General features: G+C 33.8%; 1 protein-coding gene across 1 annotated transcript in view; it reads right to left on the bottom strand.

The window, feature by feature from the left end:
* UBE2E3 (ubiquitin conjugating enzyme E2 E3) overlaps window positions 1-20,279 on the bottom strand; it is a gene marked incomplete at its 3' end in the record, with an annotated part of 69,373 nt that overhangs the window by 1,410 nt on the left and 47,684 nt on the right. Inside the window, exons 4-5 of the mRNA XM_084254853.1 lie at window positions 4,111-4,243; window positions 953-1,100 (exon numbers count right to left, since the gene is read on the bottom strand). Coding sequence (XP_084110979.1) covers window positions 953-1,100; window positions 4,111-4,243 — 281 coding nt within the window. The remainder of the gene's footprint in view (window positions 1-952; window positions 1,101-4,110; window positions 4,244-20,279) is intronic.

The raw sequence follows: 20,279 nt of genomic DNA, 5'->3' as shown, positions 1-20,279 counted from the left end.
CGGATTGCTACACAGTGCTGTGCTTAACCCCTTGCACCACCAAGGAGGCCCCGACCTTATTCTTTTTAATAGCTGCAACAACAATTAGTGGACATTCAGGTCGTTTCCAATATTTTGTTTTAATAAATAACAGTACAGTGAATATTGTTCCATAAATAGATTTCTACACATCTGAATATATGTCTATATGTCTGCCTGTATCTATTCATCTATTAGCCTACCTATGTACATGCCTATCTACTGACTTTGGCACATTTGTACTGCTCAGCCTGAGATAATGCTAATAACTTTTATTGATTTATCAAATATTTTAAAAAGTTAACTTCTTTAAAAAATGACCACTGACCTCATAGTAAGATAACAAGTAAAATCCTAGGCCTAAACATCACTTTAAGTCAGCTACCCATGTTAAAGATCATTTTTGGTAGTTCTGTCCTTCTTAAAAATGTTATGAATTAATTATGCACTAGTGACTTACCTCAGTTTATCTAATCATAATCTAGTCCACTTTTCTCATCAGCTATCATTTTAATATCCATTACATCTAATATAAATAACTACAATCCATAAGTAAAGGAGAACAAGAAGTCCTTCATTATTAAGTAGCTGTTTTAAAGTACATGGCAGCATGCAAGGAGCAAGAAAAAAAGCAACTGGTGTTGGAGACTGCTCTACTCCTCTGCAAAGTGGTTTGTACAAATACATAGTTTAGAAGCAAGTCCACTGATGATACGAAGACAAAAATTACAAGGTAGAATGCTATCAATAAACAACAGGAAGTTTCTATGGAACTTTGAGTCTATTCTAACTGAAATGGCATGGATAATTTCCTAAAAAATGTTTTATGCATAACTATCAATTACATTTACTTCTCAATTCATTGTCAAATTTAACCAGGAAAATGCATTGGGTTTTTTAGCCTTACAGTATGTACTGATAAAGATTTACTTACCAGGGTTGCAGTCTGTCAAAAGAGAACAAATGGACAGCAAAACCTTTGAAATAGTCAAAGCAGGACTCCAGTTGTCTTTAAGGATGTCCAGACAGATGACTCCCTGACTATTGATGTTGCAATGATAGATTCTGGTGCGGAAAGTAACCTAAGAGAAGTTACATTAAAAAAGAAGAAAATGAACACTAATTTAATAATTAAAACTATTACCAGCAAAAATGAAGGTTACAGTAAAGAGCAAATAATTTAACTGAAGAACTAAAAATTTATTTAAATAACAAAATTAAGTGGTTCTGATTCAGTTGAAAGAAATTTTCATTTTACCAATATAGCCAAGAACTATATTGATTTAAAACCTCATGTGTGTAATTGCTTGGATTAGTTTAAGTGAATGGTAGTTACTTCTATGTATGCATGTGTGTACATGGGTACCTGCACATACAATCATATACACATGAATGCAACACACACATACCCTAAGTTTTAAAGGGGTACAACAGAAATGTTTGAAGCCAAACATCAGAGAAACTGGTGAAAATAAAATTTCTATACACTAAAGTAACATTATTGGTAAAATACTCCCTTTACTTTCAGTCTTCCATTTTCACAAGTGGCTCACTACTTTGTTAGACTGAGACAGTAAAATAAAAACAAGCGAAATCTTAAGCTACTGAAAATGGAATCTAATATACCCTTGAGATGTATGAAAAAAGAAGACAAGTAATAGAAACAAATACTGGCCAAGTTTCAAAACAATCATAGATACTAATTGGGCAGTTAACTATTAATTTGTAGTTGCAAAGGGGAAAAAAAAAGTTTCTGATCTCTTGGAACCATACACTGTTATCTTACAAATGGAGTTTAGGAAGTTTATATTAAAAATCCGCAGAGAGTGTACTTCTTTGAAGTAAGTCTAGCAGTCTAGCAGGGAAGGGGAAAGAGATTATATACCTCTAAACTGCTCTGTCCAGTGGAGTACATTCTAGTTAGATGTGAATACAGAGCTCTTAAAATGTGGCTAATAAAGCTGAGATGGGTTAAAAATGTAAAATACATACCAGATTTCAAAGGCTACTACCAAAAAGAAAATGTAAAAATCTCATTATTAATTCTCTAACATTGATTACATGTTGAAATGACAGTATGTTAGAGATACTGGTTTAAATTAATTACATTATTTAAAAATTTCACTTTTTCTTTCTACCTTTTTTAATGTAGCTACTAAAAAATTAAAATTACAAATGCATTCTATTTCTAATAGGCAGTTCTGCTTTGAATATGGAAATACTATATATTTAGATCACTGACAGCTAACCACTCAATGAGTGGTTTACAATCATAATAGAATATTTTGAATCCGTTCAAGCATTAGCAATCAGTGAACAGAATAAGAACAGAATTAAATTTTAATTATTCTTCAAGAAGTTCAACACCTTATCTAGACTGCAAAAAAAAAATCAGTACTCTAGATAAAGAATTATATCTAACACAAGATTAAAATAAAATTGTTTATTTTTCCACTTGTATGACTACAGAGCTAAAGGATACTTCACAATACCATATATAAGATCTCAAGCAAGAGGAATGACTCAAGAGAAATGGTTAAATATTAAAAATATTTCAACCAAAACAAAAAAATTAACATGAGAAATCATTATATTAATCAAACTTATGATAAATCACATGCAAAACTATCATTTGAAACCCTTATGTTAATCAATAATTTCCACTAAAAGATGCTAAGAAAAATGTAAAAATAATTTAAGAAATTTCCCCTTACATACAAATAATTTTTAAGAAATAAATCTTGTAAATGTTTTTTTCCCCGCAAATTTTGCACCCACATAAAAACTGATTACCACAATGTAAAACAAAGCATGGAGAAATACCATTACTTATAGTACAGTCATGAAATATTTTGCTAAGATTTCATGTGTTTTCTATAATATAGCAAACCTATTATTATAGACTAGCACTTAACATGTCATTTATAATGTGAATACAATCAGCTGCCCCTTTTTTTTATCTAACAAAATAGACTTGTACATACTTGGAAACATTAAATAAAATCATTTAAAGGTCACTAGGTTAGATTCTTACATTCTTAAGATTCTGATGGGACCATCCAGTAAAGCACTCAATATAATGACAGCTTATACACCTAAATAATATATAGTGTTATAAACTGTTACCTAACACTAAAAAATAATACAATTTGAAAAACAACAAAAACCTGATAGCTGTAGTTGAAGGCAAATACCTCCAAGGTCAGAAACCTCAGTATCTGCAATTTGAGGTAAATACCACTAGGTGGAACTCTTGCTAATTTATTAGATAATGGAGAATGGATCTTGTTTTTTTAAAAGAAACCCTTTCTTTATAAATGCATATGAACGGACAGTAAATCACTATATTAAACAGTATAAGGAACATAAGGAAGTATGCTAAAAAGATACATTTCATTAAAATTTAAGTCTATCATCTTGATAACACTTTTCCTTGACATGTCAGAACTTTGTAATTATAGCATAATTATGCTAGGTTTTACTGTTGGCTTGACTATTATAAAATGAAAAGTCAGAGGAAGAAACTATTCAAATAACTGTTACATTTAAGCTTTGCAAAATAACTGCCAGTCATTATAAGACACAACTTGTCCCTGTTTGTTATTTAATTCATATTCAGATGATAGAGGCAGAAGTAGCCTAGTTCCCATTACTACCAAGGGCCCAAAGTAAGTTAATTAAATAATGTTAGTTTCCTCCTACTTTATGGTTTTGCTCATCTTTAAATATAATGTATTTAGCACAAAACTGAAGTTATTTACCCTTATTTCTAAAAACTGTCAGGTTTCTTTTTTATCTCAATGATTCCAAAGGGAAGTTCATAGGATATTTTCTCTCATAAGTCTACAATTTATCTGGTTTTATTAATGTGAACATGGCATACTTCTACTTACATTTAACAACCCCTCTTATTATGTTATTTGTAGAAAATGAAGTAATTTCCATAGTTTTAAAATTCCCAGTTACATGGCAGTTTCCTTATCAATCCTTGGAAATCAAATAAAAATCATTTTATCAATACATATTTTGCCTCCAGAATAAACTGATGTCAGAGGAAGATAAATATTAAAGAATGCACTTCTAGGCTCTTACCTTTGGTGGCTTAAACGGATAATCGGATGAAAATGTGATATCCAGAAAAAACACACCACCTTCGTATACAGAACCTGGTGGACCAAGTATAGTCGACCTCCATTCATAAATGTTATCTCCTTTAGGCCCAGCACTATTTAAAAGAAATTTTAAAAAATCAGTGTGTGTATCTGTAAGCAATGCATGTTAACATCTTAAACCAATTAATTAGAGGTAAATTAGCAACCTAGTACAATAAGAGATAGTATAAAAGAAATCAGTCCCAATGTGTGCATACATGTCTGCATAAAATTATTTGAGGTTATCTTAATTTTTATAGAAAAATAGCAAAAACAAGGTACACCTGTATAATTTCATACAGAATCTCCCCCTGTTAATTTTGCCCCATTTACCTTATCACCTCTCTCTCTTCTTTACACATACAGAGTGCCTTTTCTGTGCCAGGTAAGAATAATTAGAATATGTTGTGGCCCTTCATAAAAACTTCAGCATACATTTCTAAAATAACCTCCAGTACAGACATCACAATATAACTACAATTTTAGTAAATATACTACCAATAAAATACTCTAACCTACAATCTGCAATACTGACCCAATAATGCCCTTTAAAATTTTCCTCCAGATATATGAAAAAACCTTACGATCATGTATGTCCTGTGGCTAATGTCCTATAACAGGATGACTTCCCAGCCTTTCTTTGGCTTTTACATTAATATTTTTAAAGAATATAGTTCTTTTCTTCTTTTAAAAATAGAACGCTTACTATTTTGAACTTGTCAGATGTTTCCTCGTGATTAGATGTTGGTGTTGCATCCCTGGTCAGAAAAGTATGTAAATTATGCTGTGTTCCTCTGAGGGTATCACATTAGGGGTACATAGGGTTCACCTGCTCCTAATTGGTGACGCAAATTTTCATTACTCAAAGGGCTATCCAATTTTCCTACTACTTAGTTACTATCTTTCCTACAACCAAGAAGCAAACTTTTAACACACCATGCAAATGCAAACTTTAAGATCATGCAAATACATGCTCCTCAAAATTTCTCCAGCCAGATTTAACACTCATTTGCGATTCTTGGTTAAACTGAACTATTACGATGGTGGTAAAATCATGACTTTCCAACTTCTTCCACATTTACCATGTGGCTGATGAGTCCTCTTCTTTCTTTATGTATGTGTATTACTGATGAGGTATCATGGATTTCTACTTTTTTCTCAAATAGTTATAATTCACTACTGCCTTTCATTATTTTGATGTTCAAATAATCCCAGATTTGGTCAGTGGAAGCCCCTTCAAAACAGTCCCTAGATATTCTTAAGAAGGGGCACTTTTTTTTTTTGCACATTTCCTTACTTTCTGCCATAACATGATTTTCCAGGCTCTCGGCCCTGGAATCAGTCAAAGAGCCCTGGTTTCTTCCAGTGGAAATTACAAGTCAAGGTCTAGGTGTTACTAAGTCCTATGTAGATTGCATTGTGCTCAACAACATACTTGTAAAATACAAAGAAGAGAGACAATTCAAATAAAATCTAAGCGTAATTCTTACTTGTGGGAAAGGCACATCCTATACTACTAAAAACTCTTCAAATCTGCCTTATGACTTCCATTTTACTTTAACTCTTACATCATAAATTATCTTGACAATCATGAATTAACAAATACATGTAACTTTTCTTCTCCTAAAGTTACTATTAGTTTAAAGATGAATGAACATTTGCACACCAGCAATGAAAATCAGCCATATTAATTACAGTAGGACATTGAGATGTAGCTAAGATGATTTATCTACATTTTATGAATTCTATAAAACTGACAACTAAACATCAGCTAAGTGATACTATCAATAATCAAATGTGTGCTCTGAAACAGTTCATACAGAAAGGGTGTATAAATTGGATGGTGTAATCAAAATGTTTAGAGGCTACTTCTCTATCACTATTAAGGCAGATATATAAGCACAATAACATCTTACTATTTATTTTGACCTAATTAGGGAAAGCTATCTTTGAAAATAAATACCATTTTATAAGTTTTAAGTATACATAGCAACTGGAACTAATTACAGCAAGAGCTCATTTGTTCTGTCATCATCTGAGAACCAAGTATATTCCCTAAGTTAACTTTTACTGTAACTCAAAACATACAAAATTGAGTACTGATTTTGTAAATGTGAAAATAGGGAAAAAGTGTTTAAAACTTGATTCAACAGCATTTCCTTTTCCAAGTTAATTTTCCCCTTGGTGATTCAAGGTTATTATAATATAGTGTCAGATTTTAGTAATAAAATTGTTCCTAAACTATGTCATACTCGTAATAATAACAATAATGTTAGCTAAGGTTTATTGCATCCTTACTATCAAGTCAGGAAGTATTCAAAGCACCACAGTGTGTAACTCATGTAAGTTTTCTTACAAATCTATGAAGTAGGTAATATTATTATTGCATTTCTATATTTAGGCGAGAAAACCAAGTCTCAGAGAACTAAATAACCTTCCACATATACCCACAGTGACAAAATGACACATAGAATTTCAACAGTTGATTAGTGTATACTGTCCACAATGGCTTTGATATCTTTACTCTCCTACTTTTTCTCTGCAAATATTCACTTCCTAATTTAAATGCCATTTTCCCCATGAACTATTAAATCTTTTATGACAAATAAATAAAGTAAAAAGCTGAGAGAATAATTACATAGTAGAGTGACAAACTTGAACCTGGGAATCTTCCATTACTAGCAGCTTTTCTGGTTAACAAGTGGCATTATTTTAAACATTAGCAGCATGAGAACTATTATTCTTAGCAAAATCCATTCTCTCGTTGTTTGAACATTAATTTATAATTACTGTTACTGCAAGAGTCATAACTATTCTTTTCCAGAAATGGAGTGACTTCCTATAAGAACTTCAAAAGCCTAACATTATACTTTTCTAAACACAATGTTTTTTATTCACCCAACTTTCCGATCCTATACTAAAAGTCAAATGCAAAAGTTTATACTAAATTCTACATAGTTTTATCCCAACAGTAAAATGTCTTAGCCTAAAATGAACTAAACTAAATTCAAGAAAACTTAGGTAATAATGATTTAAGATTTGATATAACTATGTAAACTGTGATGTAATGCAGAGTATCCCATTTAAACTGTCAAATTGTTAAGATGAATAACTCTATGTGTGTAATTTGCACCTGAAATGAAAAAATAATATTAATACAAAGTTATTTAAACATGGACTTGATTTTATAACTACAAAATCTAGAGTTTAAACTAGTATGTTGTACTGGTAACACTTCAACAGACTGCTACCTTCACCAAATTTTATAGCACTAGATAGTAGTAAAAAAAAATTCTATTAAGTCCCAATGGCACGCTGAGAGAAAAAAAAAAAAAAATTCTATTAAGATACAAATAAAATTAAAGATCTATACACATGTAAAGATACTCTGTGCTCACTGGTAAGAAGACTCAATATGTCCAAATGTCAGATCTTCTCAACAGATTTAGAGCAATCCCAAACAAAATTCCAGCGACTAATGTGAATATCAACAGATTGATCAAGTGTATATGAGAAGGCAAAAAACCTAATACAGCCAGTCAGTATTGAAGGAGAACAAAGTTGCAGAACTAAAACTACTCAACTTCAAGACTTACTAAAAAACAACAGTAATCATGACAGTGTGGGATTGACAAAGTAATATACAAACAGGCCTACAGAACAAAATAGAGTTTAGAAACAGACTCACAAAAAGTAAAGTCAAGTGACCGCTAACAAAGTAATACATGGAGCAAAAATAGACTTGTCAACAAACGATGCTAAAACCACTAGATAGCCACACATTAAAAAAATGAAATTTATACACAGATTATATACAATTCACAAACATTAACTCAAAATGAACCACACATCTAACAAAAATGCAAAACTATAGAACTCCTAGGCGATAACAAAGCAGAAAACTTAGATGACCTTGGACATTGCAATAACATTTTAATACAACACCAAAGGCATCTAATCTGTGAGGTAAATAATTCATAATCTGGCCTTAATTAAAATTAAAATCTTCTACTCTAAAAAATACAACGTCAAAAGAAAAAGACAGTCACACACTGAAAAAAATTTTGCAAAAGACACACGTGGTAAAAGGCTGTTTTCCAAGACATACAAAGAAATTCTTAAACTCAACAATAAGAAAATTAGTCACATTAAAAAACAGACAAAATACCTGAACAGATACTCATCAAAAATGATTTACAGATTGCAAATAAACAGAGATGTTTAGTATCATGTTGTTGTTACAGACTGAATATTTATATCCTCCCAAAATTCATGCTGAAGTCCTAACCCCCAGTGTAATGGAGTTAGGAGATGAGGGTCTTTGGAAGATGATTAGGTAATGAGGACACAGCCCTCATGAATGAGGTAATTGCTATTATTAAAAGAAAACCCCAAGCTCCCCTGCTTCCTTTCTGCTATGAAAGAACAACACTGGAGGGCCTCCCTGGTGGCGCAGGCGGTTGAGCGCCGCACTGTGAAGCTGTCTGCAGCCTCTGCAGCACGGGTTCGATCCCGGCCCGCCCGCAAGAATCCCACATGGTGAAGCAGACCTCTCCTGTCTCGCCTGCTGCTCCCCTCAGCAGTGTAGTTCTTCAGTCTGCCTGCTCTGTTCCACGCTCTGTCTCTGGTGAACCCTCTCACCCTCCTGTGCATCTGGCCTGTATAAAAATAAATAAATCTTAAAAAAAAAAAACACTGAAAAAGTTATTTATAACCCAGGAAATGGGTGCTCACCAGACCCAAATCTTCAACTTTCATCCTCCAGAACTGTGAGAAATAAATTTCTATTATTTATAAGCTACTCACTCTATGATATTCTGTTATAGCAACCCAAACAAACAGAAATGTAAATTAAAACAATAATGAGATACCATCGATTAGAGTGGCCAAAATCCAAAAACAAATGTTGGTGAGAATATACAGCAATAGAAACTCTCATTTACTTCTGATGGAAAAACTTACCTCCACATGAAACATGCATAGATATGTGTAACTAATTTGTTTATAATGGCCCAAATTTAGAAAGAACCAATATCATCAGTAAGTAAATAGAAAATAAAATTGTGGTACATTCAGACAATGGATATAGACACTTTAAGTGAATCAAAGAAATGAGCTATCAAAGCCATGAAAAGACAAGAAGGAAACTTAGATGCACATCACTAAGTTAAAGAAGTTAACACAGTCACACTACATTAATTCCATTATATGCCATTTCAGGCAGAACTATGGCAAGAGTGAAAAAACCAGAGGTTGCTAGGGTTTAGTGGGGAGGGAGGAATGTACAGAGGAGATTTAGGACAAAATCCATAGGATGCAGAAGACCAAAAGTGAACCTTAATGTAAACTATGGACTCTGAGTGATAATGATGTCAATGTAATTCATCGGTGATAACAAGTGTACTGGAGGACTGTGCATGTGGGGACAGCAGGCAAATGGGATCTCTGCACTTTCTGCTCAATTTTGCTGTGAACTTAAAACCACCCCACTCACCAAAGTTTATTAATTAGAATAAATATGAAAGTATAAAACACACGTTTCTGTATTAAAGCAAGTAGCGCATGACTCTTTAAATGACGATTCATAAAAATTCCCAACTTACGAGATGTTCCAAAATTTGTTTTTAAAATCAATTAATTTGGAACTTGGAGTACATGTTATCCAGTTGTATAAATGATTGTTTCAATGCAGGCTCAAAAATGTCAGTTAAAACCATCTCTATGCTGACTTTAACTGGGGCACTGTGTATTTGCAATAAAAAGTACTGAAAAGCAAGGATGTAATTTGGGTATCAGGTTAAACACTTTTAGAGCATATAATCTATAATTTTCTCAGTTTTACAGAGTGGCCCCAAGTTCATATAGTTAGCATTTATTAACTCTAGTCTCGGATGGTTTCCTAATCTTTCAAGTGGGGCAAAAATAAGGAGATTTTTCACACCAAACAAATGAAGGGCACAGAAAGATTATTTTGGAAAAATCAGAGAACTGAGATGACTGAATGATGGCATACAAAGGGAACAAGATTGTGAAAGTGAAGAACTGGTTATGCTGTGGATAGGGAGGCAAACAGATATCCACAAATTAACATAACAGGAGGAAGAAAGGAATAAAAAGGCAAAGTAGCAAAGTAAGAAGCAAGCATATTATAGAGGTTATTAAAATTAAAAAAGGGATTCTCCTGGTGCAGTATAGTCAGAAGGAAGAGGCAAAAGAACTGCGAGCCCAGAAGTAAACCCACATTAATATGGACAGTTAATCTATAGCAAAGGAGTCAAGAGTATACAACAGAAAAACGAAAGTCTCTTCAACAAATGGTTGTTGGGAAAACTAGACAGCCATATAGAAAAGAATGAAACTAGATCACTATTGCAAATCACAAACAAAAATTAATTCAAAATGGATCAAGACTTAGATATAAGTCATGAAACCATAAAATATATAGAAGAAAGCATAGGCAAGACACTTCCTTGATATTTGCTTCAGTGATGTGTTTGGGGATTGGACTTCAAATGACAAGGGAAACAAAAGCAAAATTAAACAGTACTACATCAAATGAAAAAGCTTCTGCACAATGAAAGAAATTATCATTAAAACAAAAGACACTCTACAGAATAGGAGAAAATCTATTTGCACATTTGACAAAAGCTAATATCAGAGCTCTACAAAGAATCATACAACTCAACAAAACGAAAACAATCCGATCAAAAGATGGGCAGCAGAGCTCAATAGACTTCTTCTCCAAAGATATACAGATTGTTAACAGGCGCAGAAGAAAATGCTCACAACACTTATGAGCAAATCAAAATAATGAGATACCAGCTCACACCTGTGAGAATGGCCCATCTCAAAAAGACCAAAACAACAAATATTGGCAAGGATTTGAGGAAAAAAAGAAACTTGTACACTGTCCGTGGGAATGTAGACTGGTCTAGTCCCTAGGAAAACAATATAGAGATTTTTCTCATCAAATTAAAAATAGAGCTACCATATAACTCTACAATCTCACTCCTAGGAAGAAGAATGCCAAAACACTAACTCAAAGTACTATATGCACTCTGATGTTCATTACAGCACTACTTACAACAGTCAAGATAAAGAAACAACCTAAGTGCCTAGTGACAGGTGGGTGGATAAACATATACAACAAAATGGAATATACTCAACCATAAAGAGAGATAAAATCTTGCTATTTATGACAGCATGGATCAAACTGAAGGAACTATGCTAAGTGAAATACATCAAGATAAAGACAAGTCATTTCACTCATATGCATGATAGAGAAACAAAGCAAAGGAACAGATAAAACCAAGCCAAAACTAACTGTAGAAATCTGATTGCAGAACTGAGGCTACTAGAAGTGAAGGGAGCAAAGTGTGGAGGCCCAGCCCAATGGACTATGTTAGAGGACTATGAGTGCATTGGTTATGGGTGTGGTGTGGTAACATACATCTGAAAAGGTATATGCTATATACCTCTGAATCACATATGGTATTGTATACTAATATTATCTTAATAAAAATAATACATTTTTAAAAAGAAAATTGTGTTCTTATCATCGAATGCTGACAATGTTAACTTTGAACACATGTCATTCCAAATGTTTTTTAAATTCTAAGTTAAAAAAAGCAATCAGCATATATAGTAAACAGTTGGTGAAATAAAAATTGCTATATGGAGTATACATGTCTTAATTAATTCTTGACACACCAAGAGTTTTACTAGTTATACTTAAAATCACATTTCTGCAAGGTAATTCAATTTAAAAAAAGTTACCTTAACAATTATTTTACAGTGTGAGCATTACATTAATATTCTTATGGGATGTGGCTGTGTCTGCTACCTTTATTTTCTATTTCAATCAGATTAACAAAACAGTGGATAAAACAAGAAATATTTTAGCACTACAGATTAGTCATAATTAAGTACATAATTTTCACAATATACCACCCTATATGGAAATCTCAGTGATTCACAAATATATTTAAGTGTCTGTGAGATTTATACAAAAAGTTTTCATTTGGAAAATGCACTCTTAACTTGAAAACAGTAACAGAAATTTTAGGTAAGGTACTAGTCCCACAACAAGCATTCTAAAAAACAAAAACTGTTTCTACAAAGCTTGCTATTCTCTACGAATATTTTTAACTCTACCTATTAAAGATTACTTCACAACGCTGCACTAATTATTGCAATATTTATAATTTTTACACACCTTTGGTTGTAAAAAGAATACTTCAAGAATTGGTGTATTTTATTTAAAAATGCCTAATAATGGAAATTAAGGCCAACCACGATTAATATCACTAAAATAAACAGTAACTGTGTGATCAACTCCAATATCCATGCAACCTAATGTTCATCATTGTCAGCGGGTGCTTCCAACTTAAGATCTCTCTTGGAGTACATCATTCAAGAAACCACCTCCATCTAGATGGAAAACAGAGTGCATCAAGAAAATGTGCTGTCTATACTCAAGTCATCAGTAATCCATGTCACCAAGAGCTTAGAATACCAGAGATACCGGAGATTTGACATTTTTCACAAACCCAAGTAACTCAATCCACAGGAAGGTGAGATATACAAAGTGTACTCTCTACTTTAAAATATTACAATTGGCCATCTATTAAATATTTTAGAGCTAACATTGTGGGTCAGACTTCTTAAGAGAATTGGTTTGGAGATTAGGAATACTTAGTCTTTCCACTGACTACCTATAGTCTTGGATAATGTACTTAACTTTTCTGAGTCTTAAAATTCCTCGACTATTAAACTGACTGAACATCATTGTTTCATGTGTTCAGAACATAAACACTCATTATATGTGCTCTACTGTGTAGTGATTGTTATTAGGGATAACAAAGAAAATATTTAGGAGAGAATAATAAGTAAAATAGCAGAAACTATTCCTAATGTTGATACGGCTCTTCCCACAATGAAGCTGTCATTTTAGAATCTTAGGATGAGTTTCATTTATTTGGGTGAAGGACGGAATGGTAAGAGCAAGACTTATTAGCCCAATCTTCAGGCAAGATTACAATTTGTTAGGCATACATTTAAGGGATTAAGATAGGACTCAATAGGCAGTTTCTAATGGGATCTAAGGAGAATATTAAAAATACTAAGATATTCAACTAATCATTGTTTTAAGATAATGATAAATGACCAACAACTTAGATGCCCATCAATAAGGAAATAAATATATCATATGCCAATTAAAATGAATTAGATTTTTCAGCAAGCGATCTCAAAAAGAATGCTAAGTGAAAAAGCTAAGTTGTAGGATTACCATTTGTGCAAGTTTTATTTTTTTTAAAAATGTGCTCAAAATATATGTGAAGATTATCAGGTTAATACTGAAATTGTTTTTACTTTTATGTTTTACATTAAAACAAACAAAATAGAGGAAGGAAAGCTTTGCGGGATAAACTGTTCTTGGTTGGCACTTGTTGCCTTAGAATTTGTTGACCTGCATACCCCCAATGTTTATAGCAGCACTATTTATAACAGGTAAGCTATGCAAACAAACCAAATGCACCAAAACGGATGACTGGATCAAGAAGATGTGGTACATATACACAATGGAGTATTACTCAGCAATCAAAAAATAGATAAACTCATGCAATTTGCAGCAACATGGATGGAGCACAAAGGGACCACGCTCAGCAAAAAAAGCCAGAAAGAAAAAGAAAAATAACAGATGGTCTCACTCATAGCAGGAATTTTAAAAACCTAAATAAGGGACCAGGTAAAAGACTAATTATAATAAGTAAAAATCAAAATTGACAAGCAACTATAAACCAGAGACACACTACAGTGGGGGAGATGGCCAGTAGGAACAAAACAAAGGGGTGGGAAGTGTATGAGGATTATAACCAAAATGAAAATGCACACATTGTGCAAAAATGAAAAATTATGTAAAAATATATAAAATAAATTAAAACCCGCAATCCTGACTATATTATAATAAAGACAGTACTCATATATTGTTGGTAGCAATGTAAAATATTAATAAACTTTTGGAAAGCAAAAATAAACAAACAAACCAGAAATGTTTCAAAATGTACCAGAGGTCTATTAAAATAAGTAAACGAAAAACGGTATTTTTATGTAGTATCCAGTCTCTGCCAGCTTGATTCTAATCTAAATAATAAGGGTGAAGAAAGTTAACTCACTTATTTGTCTAGAGTCATATAAAGCAAAATGAGATTTTCAAGGGCCTCCCTGTGGTGCAGGGGTTAAAGTCTCAGCACTATCAAGTAATCACCAGTCACTGCAGCCTGAGTTCCATCCCCAGCCAGGGAGCCAATCCTCATGGTGCAGTCTTGCCCACTGCTCCCCTTAGCAGTGTGTTTCGGTAGATCTTCCTATAACTGCCCACACCTCTGGCCTACACCTCAGTTCTTGCATGCATAAATAAAAATAAATCTTTAAAAAAATAAAATGTCTTCTTCACAAATTTTAAAGTCAAAAAATCCATACAATATTTTAAATTACCAAGCTTTCTGCAAAAAACAATCAGATCCATCATCTGATACATGTTAAAGGTGATTCTGTGGCAGCTTCTAGCACTGAATACTTAAAAATAGTATATTTAATACTTCATGTAACTGTGATTGTTAACCTTCCTGTTTCATTTCTGTTTTGCTTACATGTCTAATACAGTAATTTCTCCACAAAGTTAAGTTATGTTACTGAAGGAAACCGGTGAACAAAATAGTAGGTGACAAGGTAAACTTTAGGGTCTTTTTCTCTTAGATCCACTTACATCACATCACATCACTTAAAATTTGTGGATCACAATACATGGAATGTGGAGATGGAAGGAAAACAAAATGACATTAAAATCAAGTTTTTAAAAGAAAATACATAAAGGTATCACTTTCAAATAAATTAGAATTCATTTTTTTGAAAAACTGTTAATATTTAACTATTTTTTAGAAACACCTTCATAATAATTCAGATTATAATCAAGGGGCCTCCCTGGGTGGCGCAGGGGTTACAGACACAGCATCATTAAGCAGTGCCAGCCACTGCAACGTGAGTTCGATCCCCAGTCAGCGAGCTAACCCACATGGCGCAGTGGACCTCTCCTGTCTCACACGCTGCTCACCATAGCAGTGAATTTCAGTCAATCTGTCTGTTTTGCTCCCCACTCTGTCTCTGGTGAATCCTCTCACTTCCCCTCACCTCTGACTTAAACCCAGTTCCCGTATGCATAAGTAAATAAATCTTAAAAAAAGAAAATTATAATCATAAAATTATAATTACTTCTGTAAAGAAGTAAATTCTTTTTATAAGATTTATATGAAGTAGATTCTGAGTCTTAAAATGCTTGCAGTCTTAAACTGCAAAATGCTTGTGTAATTCTCCTCACCTTTTGTAAATCATGATGCTCCTCGAAAGCATGACTTTTGAAACCCAGACTTATGCTGAAAGTGATATAAAACCAATTTTCTTTCTCTGCAGCCCTGACCACTTTACCACATGTTGTTTTGTTTAGAAGGATTAGACCGAGTATTTCCAAAATAACCGTGTCTGTATCATTCAATTACAAATAAATGTGCAGCTTGCAAAACCAAGTTCATTAAAGAATTAACAAATATTTCTGGTAGTCAGGTGAACATATATAAAATAGATGACTCAAGAAATATTTAAGGCAATTCTCTAAGGTCTTCTGACCATACAATTATTGCAATGCTTTGTTGATAAAGTAGTTACCATGTAGTCTTTCTTTAAAACCACTACTAAAAAGTTTGTTTTGTCTATCTTAAGACCTATTATGACACCCAGATGCAGTGATGTATACTGTGTATAATTATGAGAAATTCTTTGTAAGATAGTATAAATCCTATTCCAAATATTCTTTAATGCAAAGACACATATAAATAGGAGTGAAAACATGTTTAAAAGTACAATCATACAGAAGGTGAAATAATTTCTGAGTCAGTTAAGTTCAGTCAATTCAACAATATTCTGAACAACTATTATGGCACTGGTGCTACAAGCATAAATTGTGATAATAATGAAATTAAACATGACCATCTAGAAGTATACTGCCCTTTGGTACTTTAATACTGTGGTAACCACCTCATAATTAAGTTCCCCATTTTTTATATTCATATTCATTGTGGAGTATAATACCGGACTTAGGCTAAAACACACTAAAAAAAAAAAATTATTCTTCAGTGATGTCAGCATCACTTCACAAGTAAATACCATCATTCTTCCATTTTAAACTATAACCAAGAGAACATTTAAAACAAACACAGCACTACTTAGGCATCAGGCCAGGATGCCAAAGAGACCCTAATGTCTACAGTATTAAAGGTGGATGAACAGGGATCACGGAGGCAGTGGAGTAGAAGCAAGGGAGCCAGTGAGGCCATCAGACATATCCACAGGTGACAGGAAGAATAACTAGATGGAGAGAGATGTAACAAAGATCTATGTGGCAAATCCACAGCTAGCATTATACTCAAAGGTGGAAAAACTGAAAGCTTTTCCCTCTGAGACCAAAAACAAAACAAGGATGATCACTATTATCAACAAAGTAGTAAAAGTCCTAGCCAGAGCAATCAAACAACAAAAAGAAAAAGCATCCAAATCAGAAAGGAAAAAGTTACTATCTGCATATTGAAAACCCAAAAGATCCCATGAACAAACTATTAGAAATAAATACAGTAAAGTTTCAGGTTAAAAAAAATCAATATACAAAAGGGGTTTCATTTCTATGCACAAAAAAAATAAACCATCAGAAATAGAAATTAAGAAGACAATCTCACAACTAAACTAAAAAGAATATATCTAGAAATAAATTTAACCATGATACTGAAAACTACAAAACACTACTGAAGAAGGGAAAAAAAAAAAGAAGAAGATACTCCAGAATGGAAAGCTATCCCACTCTCATGGATTAGAAGAATTAATGTTGATAAAATCCCTTTTACTTAAAACAGATAAATTCAATGCACTCCCCTTCAAAATTCCAACGGCACTCTTCACACAAATAGAATGGAAAAAACTCATAAATTTGGATACACAAAAGACCCAGAACTACCTCAAGAATCCTGAGGAAAAAAAGAACAAAGCATCACACTTCTGGTTTTAAATTATACTAGAAAATGACGGTAATGAAACAGCATGGCACTGAAATTAAAAAAACCACCCAATCAATGGGACAAGTGAGTGTGGAAATAAATGCCCGCCATGTATGGACAACTAATTTATAACAAAGGAGCCAAGAGCATAAAACAAAGTAAGGAAAATCTCTTCCATAAAATGCTGCTGGGAAAACTGAACAGCCAAATGTAGAAGAATAAACATAGACTACTATCTTATACCATACATAACAATTAACTCAAAATGAACTAAAGGGTTGAATATAAGACCTGGTATCATTAAATACATAGAAGAAAATATAGGTAATATAACTCCTTGACATTGGCCTTACTGCTATTTTTGTAGTTATGGTTCCCACTGCAAGACAAACAAAGGCAAAAGTAAGTAAATGAGACCACATCAAACTAAAAAGCTTCAGTGCCACAAAAGAAACCATCATTAAAATGAAAAGGCAACCTACTGAATGGGAAAAGTTATTGCAAATTATGTATCAGACAAGGGGTTAACATCCAAAATATAAAATTTAACAACAAAATATTAAAAAGCAGGCAGAGGATCTGAATAAACAGTTCGCCAAAGAAGACATACAGATGGCCAACAGGCAAATTAAAAGAGGTTCATCATGGGGCCTACCCTGGTGGCGCAGTGGTTGAGCGCTGGGCTGTGAAGCTGCCTGCAGCCTCTGCAGTGCCGGTTCGATCCCCGGCCCCAGTGAGGGTCCCATATGTCACGCAGACCCCTCCTGCCAACCACTGCTCTTCGTCAGTCTGCCTGTTCTGTTCCCTGCTCTGGCTCTGGTGAATTCTCTCACCCTCCCGGGCTTCTGACTGTACCCAGTGCTTGTATAAATAAATAAATCTTAAAAAAAAAGAAGACAGATTCATCATCTCTTATTATTAGGGAAATGCAAATCAAAACTACAATGAGATTATCACCTTACATTTCTATCCCAGTTTTTAAAAAGATTTATTTATTTATGCATACAAGAGCTGGGGTGCAGGCTCTCTGGGGCCTCCTTGGTGGTGCATGGGGTTAAGCACAGCACTGTGAAGCTATCAGCAGCCTCTGCAGCACAAGAGTTCGATCCCTGGCCAGCAAAGGAGTTGACCCACATGGTGTAGCAGACCTCTCCTGTCTCACAGGCTGCTCCCCTCAGCAGTGTATTTCAGTCAGTCTGCCTGTTCTATTTCCCACACATCTCTGGTGAATCCTCTGACCACCCCCCACCTCTGTCCTGTACCCCAGTTCTTGTATGCATACATAAAATATTTTTTTTTTAAAAACAAGCTGCTCTGCCGAGGAGATTCCTGACTTTTCTCCTATGAGCAGAGACATCAACAATGTGTTTTCCAATCCAATTTGCTAATTCAAACACCCTTTTTTCCTTTCCTCCCTGTACTTCCTTCTCTCCTTCAGTTGAACTCCATCAAGTTCTAATTTCTCTAGAACACTGGAAGCAGGGAAAGGCAATCTTAGTTTCAATGAGTGGTTTGCTCAAACAAAGTTACCAGTGATGGCTGAGGGTTCTGGAATATTCCTGTTATATAAAACAAATGTAATTACATTATGTGTATCAAATCCTAAATGGACATGTACAAACTAGACCAGAAACTTAAGCAACCTTTGAATCAGAAAAATGTGTTGTAACATGAATAGCAGTTGCAACAGCAACCATTTGCATTGACTACTTACATGATGCCAGGAGATACTATGCTAAACAACGCATATCTCATTTAATCCTCACAGTAATATTATGAGATAGACACTAACTAGTCTAGTCTCACAGATGAGAAATCCAGGGGTCTCAGCAGTTAAGGAGCTTCCCTTTAAGTTTCGGGCTAAAAAGCAGGCAGACATAGTCATTTATCTAGAGAGAACGTAATCTACTATACAACTGTCTTCTAAGTGAAGAACTGCCATTATGAGTGCTTCGGAAAAAGTTGTATTTCTCCAGGTTGGCAGCAATTAGGACTTTGCAATTTATTGGGGAGAGATATAAGGCAACAGAGGAGGAGAAATGGCATAGGAAACAATACCAAAGAAATAATTCTACTAAAAAGATAGACCTAGACATCTGCTAACAGTGTTCAATGATCTTATCTTCCTGACCCACATGGCGCAGCAGACCTCTCCTGACTCGCCCGCTGCTCCCCACAGCAGTGAATTTCAGTAGATCTGCCTGTTCTGCTCCCCACTCTACCTCTGGTGAATCCTCTCACCCCCCAGAACTCTGGCCTGTACCCCAGTTCATGTATGCATACATAAAATAAATGTTTTAAAAAAATAGAATAGGTTAAACTACAAAAGCTATCTGCATGTGTGTGTTGGTAATATGAACTGACTTTAGAAATACACGTAAGAAAATGCTGCTAGTTATTTTCTCTAAAAAGAATTTAGTGCTCTAGAGTAAAAAGGAAATCTACTTTGTACTGTGTATGTTTCTATTCTGAAGTGCTTACTATGTACACAAAAGTGTGGGTTTTTTTTTTTTTCCTTTCATTTTCTGTTCCCAATTTAAAAAAAAAAAAACAGGCAGGGAAAAAAAAAAAAAAAAACCCTGATTTTTAAATGACTGCAGCAAAAGGGTGTTGTGTAGACAACACAAAAGAAAATCTAAACCATAAAGGGTTTTAAACAGGTAATACCATTTGTATAATTTGCTTTCTTACCCTCGATCCTAAAACTTGAGAGCAGTAACACAGATTTAGTAAAAACTTTTAGATAGCTAGAGCAACTTATCCTTTCTTTGCTTCCTTCCCCCATTTTTTGTATACTATAAAGGGTTCATCTAAACTTTAAGTCATTTTGCCAATATTTTGTGAACCATATTTGAGAATCATCTTTTTCATTTTCTACCTTCTGCTTTAAGACAGACTATGAATGGGTAAAGTACAACTAGCAAGCTGATAAATAGGCCAACCCCTAATGTTTATCAAGATCAACTATATGCACAGACTCTAAAAGTACCTGATTGTCCATTAGATTTTT

Source organism: Talpa europaea, assembly GCF_964194135.1.
Source record: "Talpa europaea genome assembly, chromosome: 1".
NCBI classification, from domain to species: domain Eukaryota; kingdom Metazoa; phylum Chordata; class Mammalia; order Eulipotyphla; family Talpidae; genus Talpa; species Talpa europaea.
The sequence above is the reverse complement of the archived record's forward strand: the minus strand, read 5'-3'. Positions and strand labels throughout refer to the sequence as shown.